This window comes from Dipodomys merriami, unplaced genomic scaffold (assembly GCF_024711535.1).
Source record: "Dipodomys merriami isolate MVZ:Mamm:240054 unplaced genomic scaffold, mDipMer1.0.p SCAF_40, whole genome shotgun sequence".
Lineage (NCBI taxonomy): Eukaryota > Metazoa > Chordata > Mammalia > Rodentia > Heteromyidae > Dipodomys > Dipodomys merriami.
In genome coordinates this window covers 9176837-9198871 of record NW_027205604.1, presented here as the reverse complement: position 1 = coordinate 9198871, position 22035 = coordinate 9176837, and the positions used below count along the sequence as shown (strand labels likewise).

At 41.8% G+C, this 22035-nt stretch overlaps 1 protein-coding gene across 11 annotated transcripts in view; it reads right to left on the bottom strand.

Annotated features, from left to right (window-relative positions):
- Positions 1-22035, bottom strand: part of Mecom (MDS1 and EVI1 complex locus) — a 585804-nt gene that overhangs the window by 48150 nt on the left and 515619 nt on the right. For 9 of the 11 annotated variants that reach the window (XM_069991931.1, XM_069991926.1, XM_069991927.1 and 6 more), the window contains 2 exons: positions 13350-13484; positions 132-234 (listed from right to left, as the gene is read on the bottom strand). In XM_069991931.1, the coding sequence (XP_069848032.1) occupies positions 132-234; positions 13350-13484 (238 nt within the window). Of the gene's footprint in view, positions 1-131; positions 235-13349; positions 13485-15531; positions 15625-16233; positions 16502-22035 lie in introns of those variants that run through there. The other 2 variants (XM_069991933.1, XM_069991934.1) reach the window with 2 other exon arrangements.

Sequence of the window (22035 nt, the reverse complement as noted above, 5' to 3'; positions counted from 1 at the left end):
ACACCCAAAAAGATAAAATAATAATAATAATCATGCTGAAAGCTGATAAAGAAACACCAGCCCCTTCCAGATGTTGTGCCCCAGCCACCCAATGCAGGTGGCTGGAGGGCACTGGAGGGCGTGGCACTCACCGTGGATGTGGGGGGCCATGGTTTCATGGGAATAGTCCTCACTCTTCATGAACAGCAGGAGTTCTTCCCCAGGTGCGATGTCTGCCACTACTCTATAGAATATCTTCAAGGACCAAAAGGGCAGAAGGTAGGGAAAAGACACAGAGAAGGGACTATTAGCAAAAGGCAGGATATGCGCGTGTGTGCATGCGAGCACACACACATACACACACACACACACACACACACACACACACACACACACATAGCTGTACACTTTATTCTTATCTCAATAAACAAGACTCCTTGTATTTTTTAATCAAATGCATCGATCATTTTGGTTTCAAGCACTCAAAAACAACCCTCCCTAAGAAACAGAAAGCTATGACTCTTACACCAGTTCATAAATCTTTTCCAAATCCTACTCACTTCACAAATCACATTTTCTTGCTAGCAGGCTTGCTGTGTCACATTTAGCCTGTGTAATGTTTAACGAAGAACTTTCCCTTCTCTGAATTCCTCCAAGCACCGAGGGAACCACCCACACAGAGCCGAGTCCTGTCTTGTAATAGCCAGAAATAGGTCAGCTCACCTTGAGCTGCCCTCTCTGAGCAAGATAGCAAAAGTAAGACCTTCTCAATAAGGTGTTGTAAAGGGCACATGACGTAAGAAACAGGCCAGCTCTCCAAAGAACAGAGTCATAGGAGAAGCTTGCCTTCTAAACACGAAAGCCTTCTTCCACCAGTGGTGTGGGGGGGGGGGGGCTGGCATACCTTGGTCTTGGCCTTCCTTCCTTCCCTGATGGCCACTCTTTGAAAGCAAGCTTTATACCTCTAATTGATTTTTTTAAATCAGGCTGGGGTAGGTGACAGTGCTTATTTCCTTGCTTTCTAGCAATGTGCTCATGAGAGAAAGGATCGACTCCACCTGTTACTGACTGGAAGGCAGGAAAGCAAGATGGAAAAAACCCCAACCTGAGATTTCCAAGAGCTGCTACAGATTCTGGTGCAGCTCAGTGACTTGGTCAATCACTACCCAGTACCCAAGCCTGGGCACTACTCTCTTCAGTGACAAAAGCATTTCAGCATAAGATTCTTCAAGATGTTTATTCCTTGTGCTCAACATAGTCTTAGGGGTTTTTTTTGTATACGAAGATTATTAAACAATTCCACAACCAGATAAAAAAGTTTTTGGAAGATTAAAGTTGTAGAATTAACTAATGAAAATGAGAACCATTACTTTCTGCCACAGTATCTTTGTAAAAACTTTCCAATATTTGGAGAAAGAAACTTCTTTCCTCACACAGTGTCACCAGCGAAGGGTTTTTATTCTCTCTCAATCCAACCAGAGTAAGCAAGCAAGGGATTGTGTGTGGGAGAGAGAAGGGGGAAGAAAGGAAGGAAAGAAGGAAGGAAGGAAGGAAGGAAGGAATAAAGGAAGGAAGGAAGGAAAGAAGGGATGGGAGGGAGGGAGGGAGGGAAAAAGAGAGGGAGAATGAAGGAAGGGAGGGAGAATGAAGGAAGAAAGGAAGACAGAGCCAGGTTCTAAACACCTGGATACACACACACACACACACACACACACACACACACACACACACACACACACATACACACACCCCTCCCCCACCACACACACACCAGCAGAAACAAGACAAAATGAGGAGAAAAAAATCATGCATTAGAAACATAACCAAGGAAAGAAAGGGTTGCTTCTTAACTACTACAATGTCTCATGATGTTAGCTTGGTATTTCAAATTGAGAAAAGCTGATCTATGAATAACTAAGAAAATCAGCAGAAATGCTCATACTTCATGTCTATTTGTCTATTTGTTTGTTTTCTGAAAGGCTGAAGACATTAAATGTAAGTATGTGCCCCTTTTACTCCAGTAGGTGGCTCTAAAGCCCAATTGTTTATTTTTCTATAAAGAAACCAGAGCACAAAATTGTGCTAAATTTGAAAAATACCTCCAGGAGAAATGTGTTCTTCTTAGTTTCTTTCTTGTCATAATGAATTAATTCTTTTTCATCCAATAATACTTTAACTAACCAACGTTCCTTTAGAGAATGCAATGTAAATCTTCAAAGTATTAGTCTACCATGTTGTAATATAACCTTGGATTCTTTGTATCTATCTAAAGATAGAATCCAGACCATCAGGAAAATTGTTCCTCATTATGTGCTGCTCCTACAAACAAAACAAAACAAAATCTAATGTCCAATCTTCACATCCTCACTTTGGAGATGCACAAGTAGAAATAGTCCTGCCCCAAAAGTTAACAGATTAAAGAAAAATATTCATCATGCTTAAGTTTCCTTTTTCCCCTAAAACTTCCAGTTAAATACTTATTCAACGGAATGAAATACTGTTTTATTCCGCAGTTCTATTTCCCTTTAGAAAACAATAGACTGCTCTCAACAGTTTTGAATCACCTTTTTTTTTTTTTTTTGGCATCTCTTACAAGGCTTAACTTATTAGTTTCCTTTCCAACAACATGTTGACATTTGAATTGTGACATATTAGAACTTTTCGGTGGCTTCTCGGAAATAGTGAGGTTAGAGACACAATAGCTTGTGAGACAGTAAAGCAGCTGTAATTGTCTGTTGGAAAATGCTTAGACACACATTCCAGGTCGTTTTAAGAAAGTATTATGATATCATTATTTCTTGGTAGTTCACTATTAATCACGTCTCTTTTAATTCCATTTTAGATTTATTCAATCCAGTGTGAACAGTCCAAGACACAAAAGAAAATGATGGATACATGGTACCTATATATTATAAAGACAATTCTCTTTGCAGGGACATAGATCACTGCTGTAATTTCCCTGTAAGTGTCCAGATTGTCATATGAAGAATATTGAGTGCATAAAAATAAAAGACACGGAACAGTGTTGATGTTGGCTTTATTTACTGAAGGTAAAAGGTGACATTCCAACCCCAGAAAGGCAAGGAAGGCAAAGCAGACTGGATCACCCTTAAGTTCAGGGGGTTCTTTTCGATTTTAAGTGAGTTTTTATGGTGCTCATGAAACTGAGGTTTGGGGAAAAAAAAAAAACCTGGCAAGTGCCAGACATAATGAGGGCAGCTTCTGGGCATGTTTCTCCAATAGAATAAGAATGTGCCTGCAAGTCCTGTCTACTTCACCCTTATAGATTGACTCCCATACTCAAGGTGTTTCTACCAGTGTGATTCCCAGTACATCTCACTCCTTAGGACCTTAAAAACGAAGTGAAATTATGTTGATTACAACCATCCAAAGGTATAATTTGAATATTTGAATCCAGAAATGCTTACATAGTAATTTATTTTGCTTTCAAACGATATTAATACACTAACATGTTTTGAAAGGAATGACTAAAGCTAAAATTCAAAAAAAATTTTTTTTTTGCACCAGAACAATTCTATAGGGTAATGATAGGATGTGATACTGGAGAAACTAAATCTTTCAGAAAAGATTGTGTCTATATTTTTATGTTATAAAAGAGAACTTTCAGTAAATAAAAGTATCACCAAAAAGAAGTCTTAGGAAGATGTTTCTCTCAGATCTTAGCAAAATAGATCTACTTAGAAAAATAGATCTTAAACATTGATCTATTCTCCAAATCTCAACTGTATAACAAATCCTATAAATCACATGTTAGCTGAGTGATGAACCAGAAGCAAGACACACTACTAATATAACCTCTCTGATTTTTGTATTGGTGAAAACTGGAGAAGAAACAATTATTCTGTTAAATTCCATGAGTAAACAAGCCTCCTCTGCCATCAGTGTTCTGTGGAAAAGTTATCTAGATCCAAAATTAAAATGTTGTGAAACTGGTATTTTGTGCTGAATTCAAATGGAGTATATAAAGGCACAAAAATCTCAAACACTTGGTGAAAAGTCTGAATCGATAAAGGAGTTACTGATTTATTACTTTGCTGTCTTGAAATAGTCTTGTAGGAAAAAAAAAAACAATTTAGTTAACACAGGTATAATGTTAAAGATCAGGAGAGAAGGTCCTTATAGTATAATAGGATTATGTATAGTTTGTTTTTTAAAGAAAATTAATAAATAACTTTAATGAGTTAACTCCTCCAGGATTTTATATTTGGTGCTAAACCTGAAATCCAGAAATACAACATGTTATGAACAAGTACTGACTCTCCATACATTTGGACATTTGACAGTTGAAATAGCCTTCTTATTTTATCACATAAAATTAATTTTCTAATCTTTTCATGAATTCTTTTATACTTTTCCAGAAAGTACATGTTTCTATCTTTAGAGCATGAATATTATATTTTGATCTTTATACATCTCAATTTTTGAGTACTTTAATAGTACATGTTCTAATAAGAGATCTTTTGCATCGTTTTTATTTATATGATGTGTTAAATAACTATTTGGTAAAATTCCAATTTAAAAATCTTAATCATTTGAGTCATTATAAACTGGTGTTAGAAACCACGAAGTTGCTCACTTTTAGATTGGTGAAATATACAACCTAGTGTATAAAATTAATAGATGTAGATAGAAACTTAATATTCCTAATATTCCTTAATATTCCATGTGCTGGTCCTGGGGTGTGAACTTAAGGCCTGGGAAATGTCTCTGAGCATTCTACTATTTGAAGTACAGCTCCATTTCCAGCTTTTTAAAAGTAGTTTATTGGAGATAAGAGATTCCCAGAGTTTCCTGCCCAGGCTGGCTTTGAGGCTGTTCCTCAGATCTCAGCCTCCTGAGTAGCTAGAATTAATAGTTGTGAGCCACTGGTACCTGGCATCCCTGAGCTTTTTGGCTCAAGGCTAGCACTCTACCAGCTAAGCCACAGCTCCACTTCTGGCTTTTTTGGTGGTTAATTGTAGAAAAGAGTCCTAGACAAGCTTTAAACAGCAATCCTCAGATCTCAGCCTCGTGAGTAGCTAGGGTCACAGGCCTGACCCACTAGCACTGGGCCCTAAATGTAATTTTTATACTTAATTCATTTTAATCAAACCCTGAAACTAGCTCCAAGTATAAAAACAATATCCATCCTGTTAATACAAGGCTGAGCTAGGGATAGACAGCAATATTGATAGAGATTTCAAACAGCTTATTTTTCACTTCCAAAGGGAACATTTTCATGCAATGTTACATATAAATACATGTGTGCTAGGATATCTGACAATATTTTACATGTGACATATATGTGGCAAAGTGTATGTTTTGGGACAAGTTATATTTGCAAGAACATTGGCAGCATCACCTTTTAAAATATAAATTATATAATATAAATTATAGGATTCATTTATAGAAGTTATAAAAATTTAGTTACATGGCATGTTATATAAATCATATATAGCTGAAAGTGGAATTAATCAAAATTAAGCATGTGTCACTAAATATCCATTTTATTTAGTTATGTAAGTTGCAGAAGACAGCACTAAAGACCATATAGATTCTCATAAACATTCTAATAGGAAAGCTAATAGACCATAAAAGACTTTCAGGTGAATTCTGTTTTATATTGTCAAGGCCTGTGTCTAACCAAATCTTCCATCAAACTAATGAGGTTACCATATGTATCTATAAAGGGTGGGTTCTCCTTGATTCTCCTATAGAACAGAAAAATCCAGGGCGATCAGACTAGGCTTGCTGTCTAGTTTTCAAGACAGAGATCGACTTAAAAGTACCATGTTTGTACTCCTGAGACACAAGAAAAATTCAGTGTGCATAGGGAAAAACACAAGAAAGAAAGAAAACACATCATTTACTTTTGAAAAGACGAACAAGCCTTCATTGTTATGAATCCCCATTTATTTTTCCTGGTCAAACACTGGAAGTTTTATTTATGCTTAATAGACTGCATTAGGCATGTCTAAAAGTGACAGAAGTGTGAATTATGAATGACCTTCAACCTGTTCAGGAAGTTGTAATAATTGAAATAATAGAGAAATGGACTCCCTGCAAAATCTATATACTAAAGACAACTTTTTCAGACTGTTGCTGTCTTGTCACTTTGAAGTTCACCGCTGACTTCTTCCTCCCCCAGCTTCCAACATTGGAACAGAATGTTTCCTTTTCTCTAGCTTCCTTCAGTGAACCACTCAGGAACAAGAGGAAAAGCTCAATGAAACATTCCTGTTGGGCAAGTGGTTGCAGAGGAGGGTAGATGACAGTCTCTGTTCTGAGCAGAGCCAACATCTGGCACAAACACATCTGTGGGGGCTGCGCTGAGGTGGCATCTGTCACCGCATCACAGATACAGTGTGTGCTTATAAGATAGCTCCAGGAAACCTGACCTGGACTCCTAGCCATGTGGAAAACCCCAAGTCATGCATGCAAGAATGACGTCACGGTTCTGGATTCTGGTGGAAGGATTCTATTATACATTCTGAGCCTAACTTAATAAGAGGTAAAGTGAGGTATTCGACAAAATGTTAGTTTTATCATGACCAAATGTTGCCAAATCAGACTGGCCTTATTGACTCCAAAGAGAGGATAGTCTGTGTTTATCTTTAGGATCATGGTCTATGCTCAAGAAGGTATTAATTGAAGGACTTGAAAATTAGGTCAGTTATACTTTAGTTATTAGCATGCGTAAATCCCTGGTTTCTCTCTCTCTCCTCTCTCTCTCTGTTTGTCTGTCTGTCTCTATCTGTCTCTCCTCTCTCACACACACATACAAACATAATTAAGAAAAATCAGTTACTACTTTGCTATATCTGCTTCCAAAATTAAAAAAAAAAAATCCTGTAAGACGAAGATATTCTTGGAGAGGCTTTTTTTCTTCTCTACAGCTTTCCCTCTTTATCTTACAAAAAGAAAACCACATAGAATTTATTCGCTTTTTTGTGCCAGTATTAGGACAGGAACTCAGTGCCTACGTGCTGTCCTTTAGCTTTTTTGCTCAAGGCTGGTACTCTACCACTTGAGCCACAGCTCCACTTCTGGCTGTTCGGTGGTTAATTTGGTGGTTAATTGGAGATAAGAGTCTCAGACTTTCCTGCCTGAGCTGGCTTCATATCTCATTTCTCAGATTTCAGCCTCCTGAGTAGCTAGGATTACAGGCATGAGCCATCAGGGCCTGACAAAACTAAATATAATTTCCTGAATGAAACAAAAAACAAAAACACAGAACTGGCTGTTGGGTCTTCAATATGGCAAGTGATAAAGATCCACATACAATTGTAGCTACAGCCTACAGTGGACCCAGACTGGAAGCTACTCAACTTTTCTCTTCAATAACCTTGGAGAATATGTCCACAGAGCTCACAGGAAACATCCATCAGCCACCTGTCTTTAAAGTGGAAGCTTCCTTTCACTCTATGAAAACTCTCTGATGGTCACTGAATGGTTCTTGAACATTTGGCAAAAGATCCATCACTGCACTTTAAGGAAGCTAAAGATGTTTTGAGGGTGTTGTGTTTCCTAAAGGGAGGCTTTGCTGGGGTCCTAGACCATCAAGTTCTCTTCCTTGAGGGCTGGCAAGGCATTCTGAGGAACACCTTCCTGGCACTGTCTCAGAAACAGCAGGATCCCCAGTGTGTGATGTCTTGAATGAAAGCTAATAGATACGAACACTGACTATTAAAACTGTGCACTCAACTCTTCAGATCACCTTTTTCAGCTGAAATGGTACATGAATCTTTAATTTCAATTTAAAAAGATGCTTGCACAAATTATATCAGTGATAGCTGGGCACTGAGAGCTCACGTCTGTAATCCTAGCTACTCAGGAGGCTGAGATCTGAAGATCCCAGTTGGAACCTGACTAAGCAGACAAATCAGAGATTCCCATCTCCAATCAACCAGCAAAAAGCCACAAGTGGCAGTGTTGCTTGATCCGTAGAGGACCAAGCCTTAAAAAATGCCAAATAAAAGAACACGAGGCTCTGGGTTCAAGACACAGTCCCAACACATGTGCAAAAATTCTATCAGTGCTGAGTCCTAGTGAGATATTTACATTGAGGAGAGAGGTGGTGCTCGTAACAGTAAGTATCAGACAGAAAGCTTTGTATGAGACAGTTCATCTTTGGGTGAGGGGAGTAACTTATCATCTAGACAATATTCCCCCCTCCCACAAACAAACACTACCTCCAAGTCAGCTTAGGCACTGTTCACAAAGCCAGACTCTGCGTATCGCCAGCTGGCATTCATCTTAAAACAGCACAGCCTAACTTTGGTATAAAAGTAGAACTTGACTTAAAAGCAAAGCAAAGAAAATGCCCAAAGCCAATAATAATTTTAACATCAAAAGAAGTCATACAGAATGTGGACAGAAATCCTTGTAAAGGAAGAAAAAAAATTAACAAATTGCCTGACTGTAGAGGCAAACATTTTTTTTTAAAGTGGGAAGCAGCTAACAAATTACCTTTTTTGTTAAAAGGAGAGTTACCTTTTATTTATTTTTTTCCACAAATTGTATTAATTGAATGATGCAGAAAAGTGGATATTTTCATTCCTCTGTACTAAGAAAGTATGTTAATAATTGAGCCCATAATACAGCTGTACTAATAGCAGTGCTGTAGTGTCACACAGTCGGATAGAATCACTCACGTGGGCCTAAGGAGAAAGAAAGTGGGTGTGCCAAATCAGCATGGTCGTCCTGGAAGCCATTAAAAGTTTATAAGGTAAAGCACAAATGAGAACAATGCTGTTTCAACTGGAAACACAGCAGATTCTTGCTGCCAATCATTAACCTCAAGGGAGCTCGGAGTGTCCCCCAACTGCATTCTAACTTCGTATTCCCATTCTGGTTTCTTCCAAATACTCGTCAGACATTAGATAATCCTTTATCGGCAAGTCCCTTTTTTTAAAAATGTGGAATGAACTGCAGAGTACTCTAATTTTACTCACTAAACACCAGCCGCCAAGAGCCTGCTTAAAAAGAAAAAAAAAATCAAAGGACTATCATTTTGTGCCCATGAAAATATTAATAATATCTTGGGTTTCTGAAGACGATGTTAGGGCAGGTCAGGAGTTGGAATGAACCTGAGCCCTTTCCTAGGGCTGGGAATGTATAGAATGTACAGGATTTAGCCAACAGACTCACTGGACTCATACTACTTAGCATGAGTGGAGATCAACAAGTGTTGATTAAGTCTTAAGCACTGACCTACACAAACAGTCACATAATGGCTTCTCTGTCTATTAAAACCATTATGGGTTCAGTGTAAAGAAGTATCAGTAACTGCTGGGTGCAGATAACTCTTCTGCTATGCAAAATATGCACGATAATGCAACACTTGTGAACAGATTCGAAGATGAGAACTAGAATTACTGCAGGATGTTAGGTGGCCTACAGGTAGTCCCATCTATGATCTAGGTGAAGCTACAGAAATTCAGGGTGAAGAGGGAAAGGTGAGACCATACCTGAAGCAACACACTACACCTACCATCCAATCAAAATGGTCTGTCAAATAAGATGTTGAAAAGGCTTCAAAGGATAACATATCAAAATATCTAGATTTTTAGAAAAATACTCAGCAAATCATTTCAGTGTTTGGACTATTTACTTTAGATACAGGTGTGCTCTTAGGTGTGAATGAATGAAACCTCTGAATGACTGCTAATCTGTTGTCATGTGTCCTCTGTAATTTTTGATACCCTTGGGATCGAACTTGAGAGAGCTGATCTCATGCAGCTCTCTGTTAGCTCCGGTCCCATCCTACTGCTCACTGCCAGTTCCTAACCTCAAAAGCAACTAAGAACCATTACAGGTTAGTAAATGTAAACGTATTTAGGCATTGTCTCTCTCAGTCAGTAAACACCATTTCACAGAAGTAAAACTATGCAGTATGTAAAGAAACTTTAAGGGATAAAGGGGAAATAATTAGGGCATCAAGAATCCAGAGCCTTGGGTGTTTGTAATGGTTCTGTAAGTTTATGACTTGAGTGTGAGTTTGGTCTTAATTTACTAGTGTCCTTTGGTGTGGCTTTCTTTTACAAAGATCAATTACTATAGTTAATACAACATTTTCAGAGGGACATTAAGAATAGCAGTTGGAAGCTGCACCTTTTTAGAAATTAAGGTTCAGCAGCCATGCCAGTGCTTTCAAAAATTCTATCTCCAAAAATATCACCACAATCATATTTAAAATATAAAATGAAAGAAACATTTAAAATCACAATACTTGAGTATTTCTAGGCACTACTGTCGAGAAAGAAAGCTCCCATAATGCTCACTGTACTTTGGGAAAAAAAATCTGAAGTACAATAACTCATAGGAATCAAGTGGAAAATTTAAAAGGCAAGGAAAATCACCTCAAACAAAATATTTGTAGAAAGGTACTGGGAAAATGTTTTTTTGAATTGTCTGTGCTTTTGTTTTTTATGACATAAAACAGATTACATCCTTCATCAACTGTACTTAAAAACCAAAATTCACACTGCTTTCAAGAACTTCTTCCCCTTATCCCTAAACAATTCAAATGTGGGTTTTATCCAGTATATGTATTTGTTAGTCTCTCTACCATAAAATTATTTCATCGTCTTAAATTTTTTCTTTTATAGATCTCCTCCATTATTATAGATCTCCTTCATTATAAAACTGATTCAAATTGATCACACTTGATCTTGAACAACATTAGATTTTTTAAAAAAATATGTGCCTCCACAAAAATAACTGATTTATCCTTGTTTTGAACTGGGTAATCTTCTGTCCTTCTTTGTTAGATGCCCAGTCATTACCATGATTAAATTGCAGTTAAAAAAGATTAATCTACATTCCTTTCCTTTAGAGTTCAAGACTTAATACTCATTGTGTTATTAGCATTCGGTTTATAAACTTGAACTCCTTCTAAGAATCAAAGAGAAAAATTCTTTTTGACAATTTCTGGTACAATGCTACATTTGCTTCTGTGATATACACGTAAATCAGTGTCATTAATGTTTCATAATTATCCCTTATCCTAGGTCTCTGTCAATGTTTGGATATTAAATAATATCTCACACAATGGGAGATGTGCTTTTTATTTTATTTTTATTTATTTTTACCATTTGGCAGCTTCTATTCCTCATGGAAAAGAAAAATCAGACCTAGACTATCCCTTTAGTCAACCTTTTAATCATTGTTTCTAGTCCAACATTTACTTTTTATTGCTGTCTAAAATGGCTAGTCTTAATTGGCTTTTAGAAAGTGGACATGCATTTATATCTGTATATGCACTTATGTACACACACACACACACACACACACACACACACACACACACACACACAGAGTTTGAGAGTCTGTTCTCCTTTGTCATGTCATTAGACTGTGTGACTGTATATACACAGGCACCCAGCACACACATCTGACTTCTACCTCCCACTTTCTTCTCTTGTTTATGGGCCAACTTACTTGACCATAGAGTACCAATTTCACAGTTATGTTATTTGATATGTACTCTGTTACCATTTTAGATTTCTGTCAGCATACTACCGAAGTTGAAAACGAGTACTTAAAGGAGTAGTAAGTAAATCTCTAATAATAGCCTTCTATGTCTTTCCTAATGAACTATATTCCCTGACTCTTCAGTTAAAATAAGTAAGCATGCTATTCATTAAGATATGAAATCAGCACATTTTCCTTTGAAAGCAATGCCTTTTAAAGTCACTATGCTAAAATTATCTGTGCCTACTCTAATGAGCCACCTAATTCATAGGAACAGCAAAATAGTTTCCCATTTTAATGCAATCAAGATTCCCAATGACAAGTGTATATTTACCAGAAAACATTTGACACATAGTATTAAATGAAAAGCCAGCTACAAGTCCTATTCTGCAATCATCTTTTCACTCATTGTACAACAGGTTTATATAAAACAACATAGCTCCCATGGTCAGTACATGTGAATAGCAAGTAATGATTTCGATAGAATCATATTATTTCATCTTAAAGGTATTTTTTCAACATCAGCCTGTTCCTTCTTTAGGAAATAGAATAAAACAATTATTCACAACACCTATTCCCCATATCTTCAAATAGTAGACATTCAGGAAATGTCTGCTGTTGGTAGTGACAGTAACTGGTATGGCAGTGTTGGAGTCTTTTCTGCTCACAATCAATAGCTAATTTAATAATGTTTTCCTTTGTCAATAATGCCTCTTGTTTTCTTACAGCAAAGGGGAAAACCCCAATTGATTGGTTTATTATTTTTGATATATGTTGAAGATTTTTAAATGATTTCCATTTAAACCCAGTCTTACAATTTACTACCTCTTATATAGTTTCGCCAGTAAAAATTATCTGGTGGCTGGTCAAACGCCAAAGAATAATCTCATAAGAATGATTGAAAGAGTCTTAGAACATATGACGCTAGCTTTATTTAACAGCTTTCAATTGGAAACATCTAATTTAAATTTTTCTTATTCTGGGTGGTGATTTCATAGCAGATTTGCCAAGTAGCCATTTCAATATGGTCTGGGAAACATTTTTTATTTAAGTAGCCACTGAGTTTAGAAGAAATAAATTACTATAACATAATTAAATTCTAACCCAGTGATGTTTATAAAACAAAAATTAACAGGTTGAACCTCTTCTTATTTTATGTATTGTCACACTATGCTGCAAGATTCATAATCTAATTTTATTAAGTGCAAATGTTTCATGATACTATTGTGATCTTTATTTCATAGTTACTCGTGTTAAAGTCAGCCTTACTACCATAATGCCACAAAACCACTTCCAGCAGTGATTTTTTAAAATATTTTAGATAAACAACAACAACAACAACGATTACCTGGCTTATTCTCAAGAGAAAAAAATTTCATTCATAACTAGACAAATCAATATAAAACTCATAATCAGATAAATATGCAGGGACCTCATACATATATAGATATATCTACTAAAACTCATCATCAGATCAGTATCCATGGACATTATATACATATATCTACCTACTATTTCATAAAAACTATATGATATTCAAATATATTGCTTACAGTTTCTGCATAAATTCACAAAAATATACTTGATTAGCTAAGTATTTCCTATGAATGAATAAGCAGTTAGTTGGTTTTTAAATCATTCAGCTACACGAAGAAAACTGAAATGTTTATGAAAGATACTAAGACAAAGTGAACAACTACCCAAAGGGAAGCACTGAAAGAAAGTACTACTAGAAATGTCTTGGTTCTGCATCTTATATTGTGCATTGCTTCTAATCATACCAACAAACAGGCCACGAGGGTCTACTATAACTTATTCTTCAGGCTTCACTGATACATTAATGCTCTCAAAAAAAAAAAAAAAAAAAAAAGACAAGAAAATCTTTTACAACATACCTGATCATTTATCTGGCATGCAACCAGGTTGTGCTGATCATAACAGCCGGCGAACCTGATGTACTTGAGCCAGCTTCCTACATCTGGTTGACTGGCATCTATGCAGAACTTCACATTGCAAAACTCATCTAAGATCTGGAAGGAGGAAGATGAGAACAATCGGTTACCATTCATGAGAGTGGGTAGTTGCCTGAAAATATTTCATTGAAATGCATATACGCTTTCTTTGAAACCTTAAGAGAAAAACCAACAGTGTGTATATTTTCAAAAGGAGAAATAGTAATAAGTTATGTTGGAGATGACAACATGCTTCTTTTCCAAGGAGAAAGGAATAAAATAATTTAACTCCTTACAAAAACGAATTCATTGGTTTCAAAACATACTTGTTTCATTATCAGGCATGAAAGAGTACTATGGACATAATTTTATCCAATGTACTTTTCACAAAAAAATTTGCACAGCCTATAGTAATATATTTCTAATCATAAACATTCAATGTTTAGGTTTAGATAGCTAAACAAGTCAATATTTAGCTTTGCCTACACTTGTCAAATAGGTGTATATTTTCACATTTTGGAGTTTTAATCCAATTAAAAACCTTAATATAAACATGATTAAGTTCTTTCTCCTAGTTTTTATTTCATCACCATAAAACAATCAAATCACACTCTCAGTTAAAAAAGAAAATAAGATTTATTTCATAGAAGTGTCAGACTAAAGAAAAACAAATGAAAACAATCGATAGATAAACACTCGTGCAAAGTATAGCAATCCAAGGTTTTAGTTAACACATGCCAGTGCATATTTTAATATTATGCCCACAAACCTGGCTTGTGAACAAAACAAAATATATAAGGACATTGTGATATCTTCCCATCATCATAAATAGTTGAAAATTGCAGTTTTTTTCATGAGATGTTTCCACTTGGCCTATAAGAAGTGTGACTATTACTTTAGGACACTTATGAAACAAAAAATGAACAGAGAAAACCTCCATTTTTAAGGTGTTACATACTCAACACAGACCATTCTGATTCACCAAAAGCAGTAATTTCTTAAACATCATTGTCAGAAGCTTCTGAGTTTTTGACCTAGGTGAATGATGACAGTGGCTGATAATGTTAAGTCACTCAGAAATGCAAACTTGAGGTTTCCTACGAAAGACTCAACAAGATAGTCTAAACAAAAAAATGGATGAATTAAAGGAGCCCTACAGAACTCTATACCCTCATAGCAGTTTAAAAGAAACTCTTGAGTATGGAGACCAAAAGCCATTTCGCATAGAAGCAGGTAATCACCAAACTGCAGATTCAAGTCATTAACTCACCATAAACTTCAAGAGGCACTATGAATAAGTACTTGACCATAGGGCAATTGAAAGGCAGTAATACTCCCACAATTTAAAAAAGAAAAAGGATGGAAACAGAAGGTAAGAGACAGTAATTGCTTCACACACACACACACACACACACACACACACACACACACACACACACACACACACACACACACACACACACACACACAGAGGTCTTCTTTTGTCAAGATCATCTCTTCACACTAAGCATAACTACCCCTTTCCTAACAAGAACAATTCGTAATCATTTGTTGTTTGGAAAATTAGAAGCTTTAAAGTATTGGTTCCTTCAGCTCTCAAGGCTGAATAATTCAAATGGCAACTTGAGATTTCTCTTCTGCCCAGATTCTGAGAAGCCACACAAATAAACATATACCATCATACGTGTGTGATATGTATATGAGGTTCTTTAGCCTTGTTGATTTGTTTTCTGCTTGGTCTTTGTTGTTTGTTTTCTTGACTAGTGTGTTTGGGGGAGGAGGGGGGCTGCTGGCACACCAGAGACATATTTAATACACAGAGGGAGACCATGAAAGGCGACACCAGTGCCATCTCACATCTGCAGAAAAGACCTGGGAAACTTGCTAATTTCCAAGTCTCCCAGCCCTCCTGCTTCCAAGTGTTCTCGGCTGCAGGACCGAGGAGTTACGAATTACAGAGCCTGCACATAAAATCGGAGGTGTAATTTTATTCCGTGTTAACATGATTGCCCTTGCCACTGTCAACAGCGAAGGTAATTTCCAGAAAGATTCATTCCCAAGGCAAGTCTTCCCCCCACACACACACCCAATCTGTTACATGAATTATTTTCAGGATCTCACCAACCTTGTTCACTTTCCTGACTCTCACTAGTCCTGTCCCAAGACAAAAGCTGAACTTTCCCCACGGACGCCTCCCGCACCCGGGGTGAATTACTGAATTATTTATGCATTTTTTGTTTGCATCGCTGGCACAAACTGCCTTGATCTCCCAGATGTCTTCATCGTCCTGGAAATCTCCAGAAAAAAAAAATAAAGTCACCACGCATCTTCCTGTGGCTGCCCCTAGGCTTTGGGGGTGTTGGTTGTCTTCTGGGGCTGTCAAGTTCTGAAGGTGGCTGGGGGGGGGGCAGGGGGGGGGGAAGGCACATACGTCCCTTTGGGTAGAACTTCAGCACCGGCCCGGGTACGAGGAGCCCGAGGGCGAGAATCCGCACCACGCCACGCAGCCGCGGGTCGGGCTGGGACGTTCCCACGGAGCACCGACTGCCCGCGGAGCCCGGAGCGGAGGTGAAGCCCGGCCGGGCGCCGCGGCGGAGCCCCCGGACGCGCGGGCTGCCCCACCTCCTCCCGCACCGGCGCCCCGCGCCGCGCGGCAGAGCGGGAGGACAGGGAGCGGGGCCGGCACGGGACCCGCCGAAGCCGGCCGGCCTCCCTCCCTCCTCCACGGGACCCAGACCTCTCCCCGCGCCCGAGCCCCGCGCCGCACCGCGACCCTGCCCGGCGCCCAGACAGCTCCCCGCGTGGAGACCGCGGTGGGCGCGCTTACCTTAGGGTCCCGACGGCCCCCACACGGCCGCGCGGCCGGGGTCGGAGGAATCCCGCTGAACCGCGTGGCGCGGCCGGCGCCCCGCACGCGCTCCCGCACCGCGCTCCGCTCCACGGCCCCCGCCTCAGCGCGAGAAAACGCATCCAAAAGAGAGAAATCGCCCCGACTCCAGCGCCGCGCGGGCGGCGTGGAGCTCCGCGAACTTGGCGCCCCGCACCTCCGGCCCGGCCCGCGCGGGGCGGGTGGATGGTCCGCCGGCCGTGCGCGTTGTTTTTGTATCTATAGATATGTATATATTCCTTCTCCGGCCCAGCGACCCCGCCGGCCCCGCACGCGCCCCGGGCGCTCGGGAAAGTTCTCCGAGACCCTCTGAAACTTCTTCCCCGGCTCCCGGGTCCCCGGGGGGGGGGGGGGACGGGCGAGAGGGGAGGAGGAGGGGGAGGAGGAGGAGGAGGGGGCGGAGGGGGGTGAGGGGCGCCGGGCCCCCGCGCAGCGCCGGCCTCCCCGGGGCCCCCGCAGCCCCGCACGCGCGCGCGCGGGGTGGGATGGGGGGGGAACTGTCTCTTTAACGGGGCCCGCGCGGGTCCGCGGAGCGCTGGGGCCCGGGGACGCCGGAGGGGCTCCCCTTTCGTCAGGGTTTAAAGTGACAGCAGCCCGCTCCGGCGGGAGAGGTCACCCAAAGGTCGGCCAGACCCGAGGCGTGCGGGGACGGACCGGAGAGGGATGCGCCACCTCCCCACCCCCCCGAAACGTGGAGTCTGCTCCCGGGTAAACAGCCAATCGGGAGGTCCCGCCGGCCGGATTCCTCTCCCCGGGGAAATATCCTCGGGTTCTCTGTCCTGCGAGCACGGGTTGTGAGCGTGTGAGTGTGGGGGGGGGATGGGAGGGATGGGGTTGGTGAAGAAGAGTTTTTCTGGGGTTGGGGGGGCGCTGGCGAGGGCCCGGATTACGAGGTGTCGGGGTCGGGGGACCGGGGAGATGGGTTTAGCGATTCTCAGGACGCAGGAGCCTCGGGGGAGGGGGACGCCCGTGGCCGCCGCCCCGCGCAGTGAGTGTTGATCCACTCTAATTGAGCATTTGCCTCCCACCGCTTCCCCGCGAGGAAGCTGGCGGAGGGGCGGCCCCTTCCCGGCCGGCCCCGGTCCTCGGAGGACGGCTCCGCGCGGACGCGGGCGGTAGATTCGACCCATCCGAATCGAGATCGATGGCTGCTGAACGGTGACCACTTTCTCTGGTACATTAATTCAAACGCCAGGAACGCCCGGAAGGGGAATTTCGCAATCTGGCCATCCCGATTATTAACAAAACTCCTAACCTCAGAATTGTTGCTTTTACGGATTATCATACTGTGTGCAACACACGTATAGTCTGCTTAATTAACTGACATCAAGACAACACTGGAAACAGGAATGCCGGTGCCCAAAGCAGGCTGGGAAGAGCTGAGTGAAAGCCACCAGTTAGCTGCAAATAAGTTCTTTTTAATGAGGAAAAAAAAAAAAAAAAAAAAAAAAACAACCAACAACAACCCCATTCACAAAAATCAAAGAAAGAAAAACACAACGTCTCCCCCAGCTCCACACTGGAAAAGTGAAGCCCGGTGCGGGGAGTCGGGGCGCCCCGGAGGGGAGGAGAAGGGCCAAGAAGGGAGCTGTTCGGGGAAACTTTATGTGCAAGCGGGGACGGGCCCCGGGGGCCACCCACTTTCCTTTCCTCCCGGTGAATCACGCGTGAAAATCGAAGTCGATCTGCACCCTCCTCCCCCCCCCCGCCCCCCAAAATGCTGACTGAAAAGCAAGAAGAAAAAGTTAACAAAAGCCAAGGAAGAGAAATGGCCGGGGCGGCGGCGGACTCGTGGCGGTGGCCTGTCCTCGGTGGCCGGGGCGGTGGGAAAGGTCGCGCGCGGTGGCGCTTAGGTAGAGGGACAGCAAGGATCCTTTGTGAGTCACCCCGGGCCGGGCCCGACGTCCCCGGGAGCTGGGCGCTCGCGAACCTTTAAAGGCTCGGGCCGAGGCAGCATTGATTTCCTGCCTCCCCTCGACTTGCCCATGGTCGGAGTTCGTTCTTTCTTTTCTTTTTTTTTTTTTTTTTTTTTAATTTAGCCATAAATTGGACCGGCTCGAGCTATGAGCTGTTCTATTTTCTTCCTGTCAGGATGAGGGATTTGTTTTATGATGCATTGTGTATTAAATACAAGTAATCTGGGGGAACCGATTGCTTCAGACGGTGCGGCCTGATCCGGGGGTCTGAGCGTTCAGAGCCCCAACCCTGCCTGGCCGCATCCCCCCCCCCCGCCCCCCAACACCTCGTCCCGCAGCCTGCCGCCGCCACCTCCCCCCACCCCCTGCCCCGTGCCCTTTACAAAGCGGATTTGAAGGAGGAGGAAACGTCGGTGGAGAGACAAAGGTCGTGTGGAATCGGTGGCAGGTCCTGGCTAAATTAGGATTTCATGGAAAGGGCCTCCGAGTCCCCCCCCCCCCCCCCCCCGCCGCCTTATAGTAGGTTCGGGTGGGGGAGGCGGGGCGGGCGGCACGGTCCCGGCGCCCGCAGCCCCAGCGGCCGGGCGGTAGATGGCGCTGCGACCTGGACTAAAGCGCGGCGCCGGCGGCTGCCGCCACCCAGGTGAACCCGACGGGCGCAGCCGGGCCCCGCGCCCCGCGCACTGCCACCCAGGACCCGCGCACACCCGGTCCTCACACGGGCCTGTTTCTAAGTCTGGAAGGCTCCCCTCCAAACACAGCCGAAGGAATTGTAGCGTCTCCTCCCCGAGTCCTGGCCGGATGAAATTGGATGAATTTAATCAGTACCATTACTAGTTAATGTCGTGATTGTCATGTCATCGTCGCTTTGTCCACTGGGTAGGCTGTGGAGAAGACCAAAGGGACTCATCCCAGTGGGCAAAAGTTACCAACACACACACACACACACACACACACACACACACACACACACACACACACACACTTTCCTCTTCAGATCATCTAATAATGACCATGAAAAAGCAGAGCCACCCCCACGTTTTCGGAACCCCACTTCAAGTTTAGAGGCAAGAGTGTGGAATCCTTGCAGTGTGGAGAAGCCTGTTCCCCCCTCGCACTTGGAGCCTCCTGCTCTTCTCATTTAAATTAAAATAAAATAAAATCCCGTTTGGGGATGAGACCTGAGACCAACATAACATAACCTCCCCCCCCACCCCCACCAGGGGCAGACTTGATGCCTCCCCAGTCAGATCTGAAACTGGGTGAGACCCTGAGACGGTCGGATTTGGCACCCAGCTCGCTCTCTCTTCTCTCCTGCTCCTTTGCTTTTCCCTAGGAGATCCCTAAAACAGTACATACCAGGGCCCCCGCACCACCACCAATTCCCTTTATTCCTTGGGATTTCTGGTGAAATCTGTTTACAGTCGTTCCCAGTTACAAATTAATCTGCAAAAGCCGCTGTCTGCTCAGCAATAATGAAGACCAGGCAGTGTTTAACGCCGCCCTTGAAATGGGCTATTAAAAATAATGGTTTTACTACAATCTCAAACCAGCTTTAATTTGCCAGCCTGGATCAGGAGAGGGGGGGATGTAGATATGAAAGAGATGCTATGGGAGAATGAACTATCTATCACCAATGGCTAGCTCTGAGAAACGCAGAGTAGACAGTGGTTCATCAGAATGTTTGAAAAGTGAATTCTATTTGTAAAAATTTTTTTTCGGTTAGAATTTCATTTCTTTCCTTTCTAGCCCTGCTAATTGTTGTTTACCAGCCAGAGGGAAAAAGGCATTGGAAAATATGAGGTTTGAATGCGAGCTGATAGATTTTCTGGGGGTTGGAAAGATCCCCTTTGGTTGATAGCAGGCACACAGGGTGGGAGAGGTTAATGTGTTTTCTTCCTGGTTTGAAAAGGGCGTAAACCCTCCACAGGCCCCTTCCTTCCTCTCCCAGCTGCATGGATTGCAGAATCTTAAAAGAAAAAAAAAATGCTCCAAGATTTCCAATAAGGCCACTGGTGCTGCCTGTATTGTGTGTAACTGTTTATTTAAAATAAGTCAATGTATTAGGTAAAGCAGTAAGAAGTTAGTGCTCCAGTATTCAAGTGATTCCCCTAAGACTGTAAACTGATGCCTCTTTTTAGCCTTCAACTTCATGGTCGTCCCAGAAGTAAAAGTTCTGCTAATGGAGACCCTATGGGGCATGGTACATTCCAGCACACCATTAAAGCAAAGCAAAGCAGTTCAGCCAAAGCCAGATGAAATGACTACACTGTCCACTTTTAATGGGCTTCCTGCGGACAAACGGCCCTGTAACACTCTGCAGAGGACAATATTTAAAAACAAGACAACTTGCTGGCAGTTTTCAATATCATAAAGTTAATAAAGTATGTTCCCATTCACCCTGACATTATGTTTTCAGTTTATAGAGGAAGGCACTTTATAACCTTTGCCTAAGTAGAGTTCCTTTAATTCTGCAGCTTTGGGTTTTTAAGGTGGCTAAATATATACTGAACTCCAAGCCTAACGTTTTGCTTTAACGTGTGTGTGTGTGTGTGTGTGTGTGTGTGTGTGTGTGTGTGTGTAGCTTTTCAATCATGTACAAGTGCATTTTTACATTTCTCAAGTGTAGTTTTGTTCACAGACATCCTATTAAATCCTGTTTCGTACAGTTCACGACAAGATGCATGAAATAATCTGAGAAATTGACATTTAGCTGAACAATAACTGCTTGCTAATTAAATTAGCTTTGTGTATAGATATTTATGTGTGTTTAAAAAGAAAATCAATGCTTCCTTTTCCATGGCAGAAGATTTCATTAAAAAAACAACAACAAAACACGTACTCCTCCCTAACTGAAACAAAGATAAGTAAAAAGTAAAATAATGTAAGTTTGTCTTCAGGACTCAGAATTCCCACTGATTGCTCTATAAATATTTCTCCCAATTTCTCTCCCCTCTGACTCCTCCAAATGCTCTACCCAGTCACAATTTCTAATTCTTACGTAATCAAGAAGGCTGTCACAAAACATAACATTTAGGGAAGGGGACCAGATCAGAAAGCCATGATACTCAAGGCAATCTTCTGTTTAATTTTAATCTCTGATGCTGCTTCATCAGGAAATTTTTTTTCACAATACAGAGTTGAAAACCAAAAAGACTCTAAATGGCCACGGCGACAATACACATCACCACTGCCCTGGAAAAACATATCTGATAGCCTTGGCCTTTCTGCCTTTTCTTAGAGAGAGAGAGAAAGAGAGAGAGACAGACAGACAGACAGACAGACAGACAGACAGACAGACAGACAGAGAAAGAGAAAAACTATAGGGGATGGTGCTGTTACAAAAGAAAAGAGGAAATTAAAGGTAAAAAATGTAAATAAAAAATGTCCCTGAGTCTGGAAATGGGCCCAATTGAAAACATGTTAATCTCCGCCTCAGTAATTTGGTTCTTCGGGAGAGGACAGAAGCCCTGCTGCTGTGCCCTGCACTTCATAAATCACATCTTTATGTGGACAAGGTCAGGGCACCTAACAGCTCAGACATGGGCCTTTGCAGTGGCTCGAGGATTCAGGCATGTTTACTCTCCTGCTTGGCTCTCCGAGGAGTAGTCGAGCACGCTTCTAATTACTTTTGATTATTTTCATTTGCTGGGGTCAGTCTGGCTTGCCAGGATCGCTGGAGGGTTGATTTCCTACAAATCTTGATGTCTTTGTAGGACAGCCCTGTGTGGGTTCAGAATTAACACTCTTATTGTCCCTTACAACATGGGTTCCCTCAGAACAGACACTGAAGTGCAGAAGTTTCCTGAGTGAGCCGTTACTTACT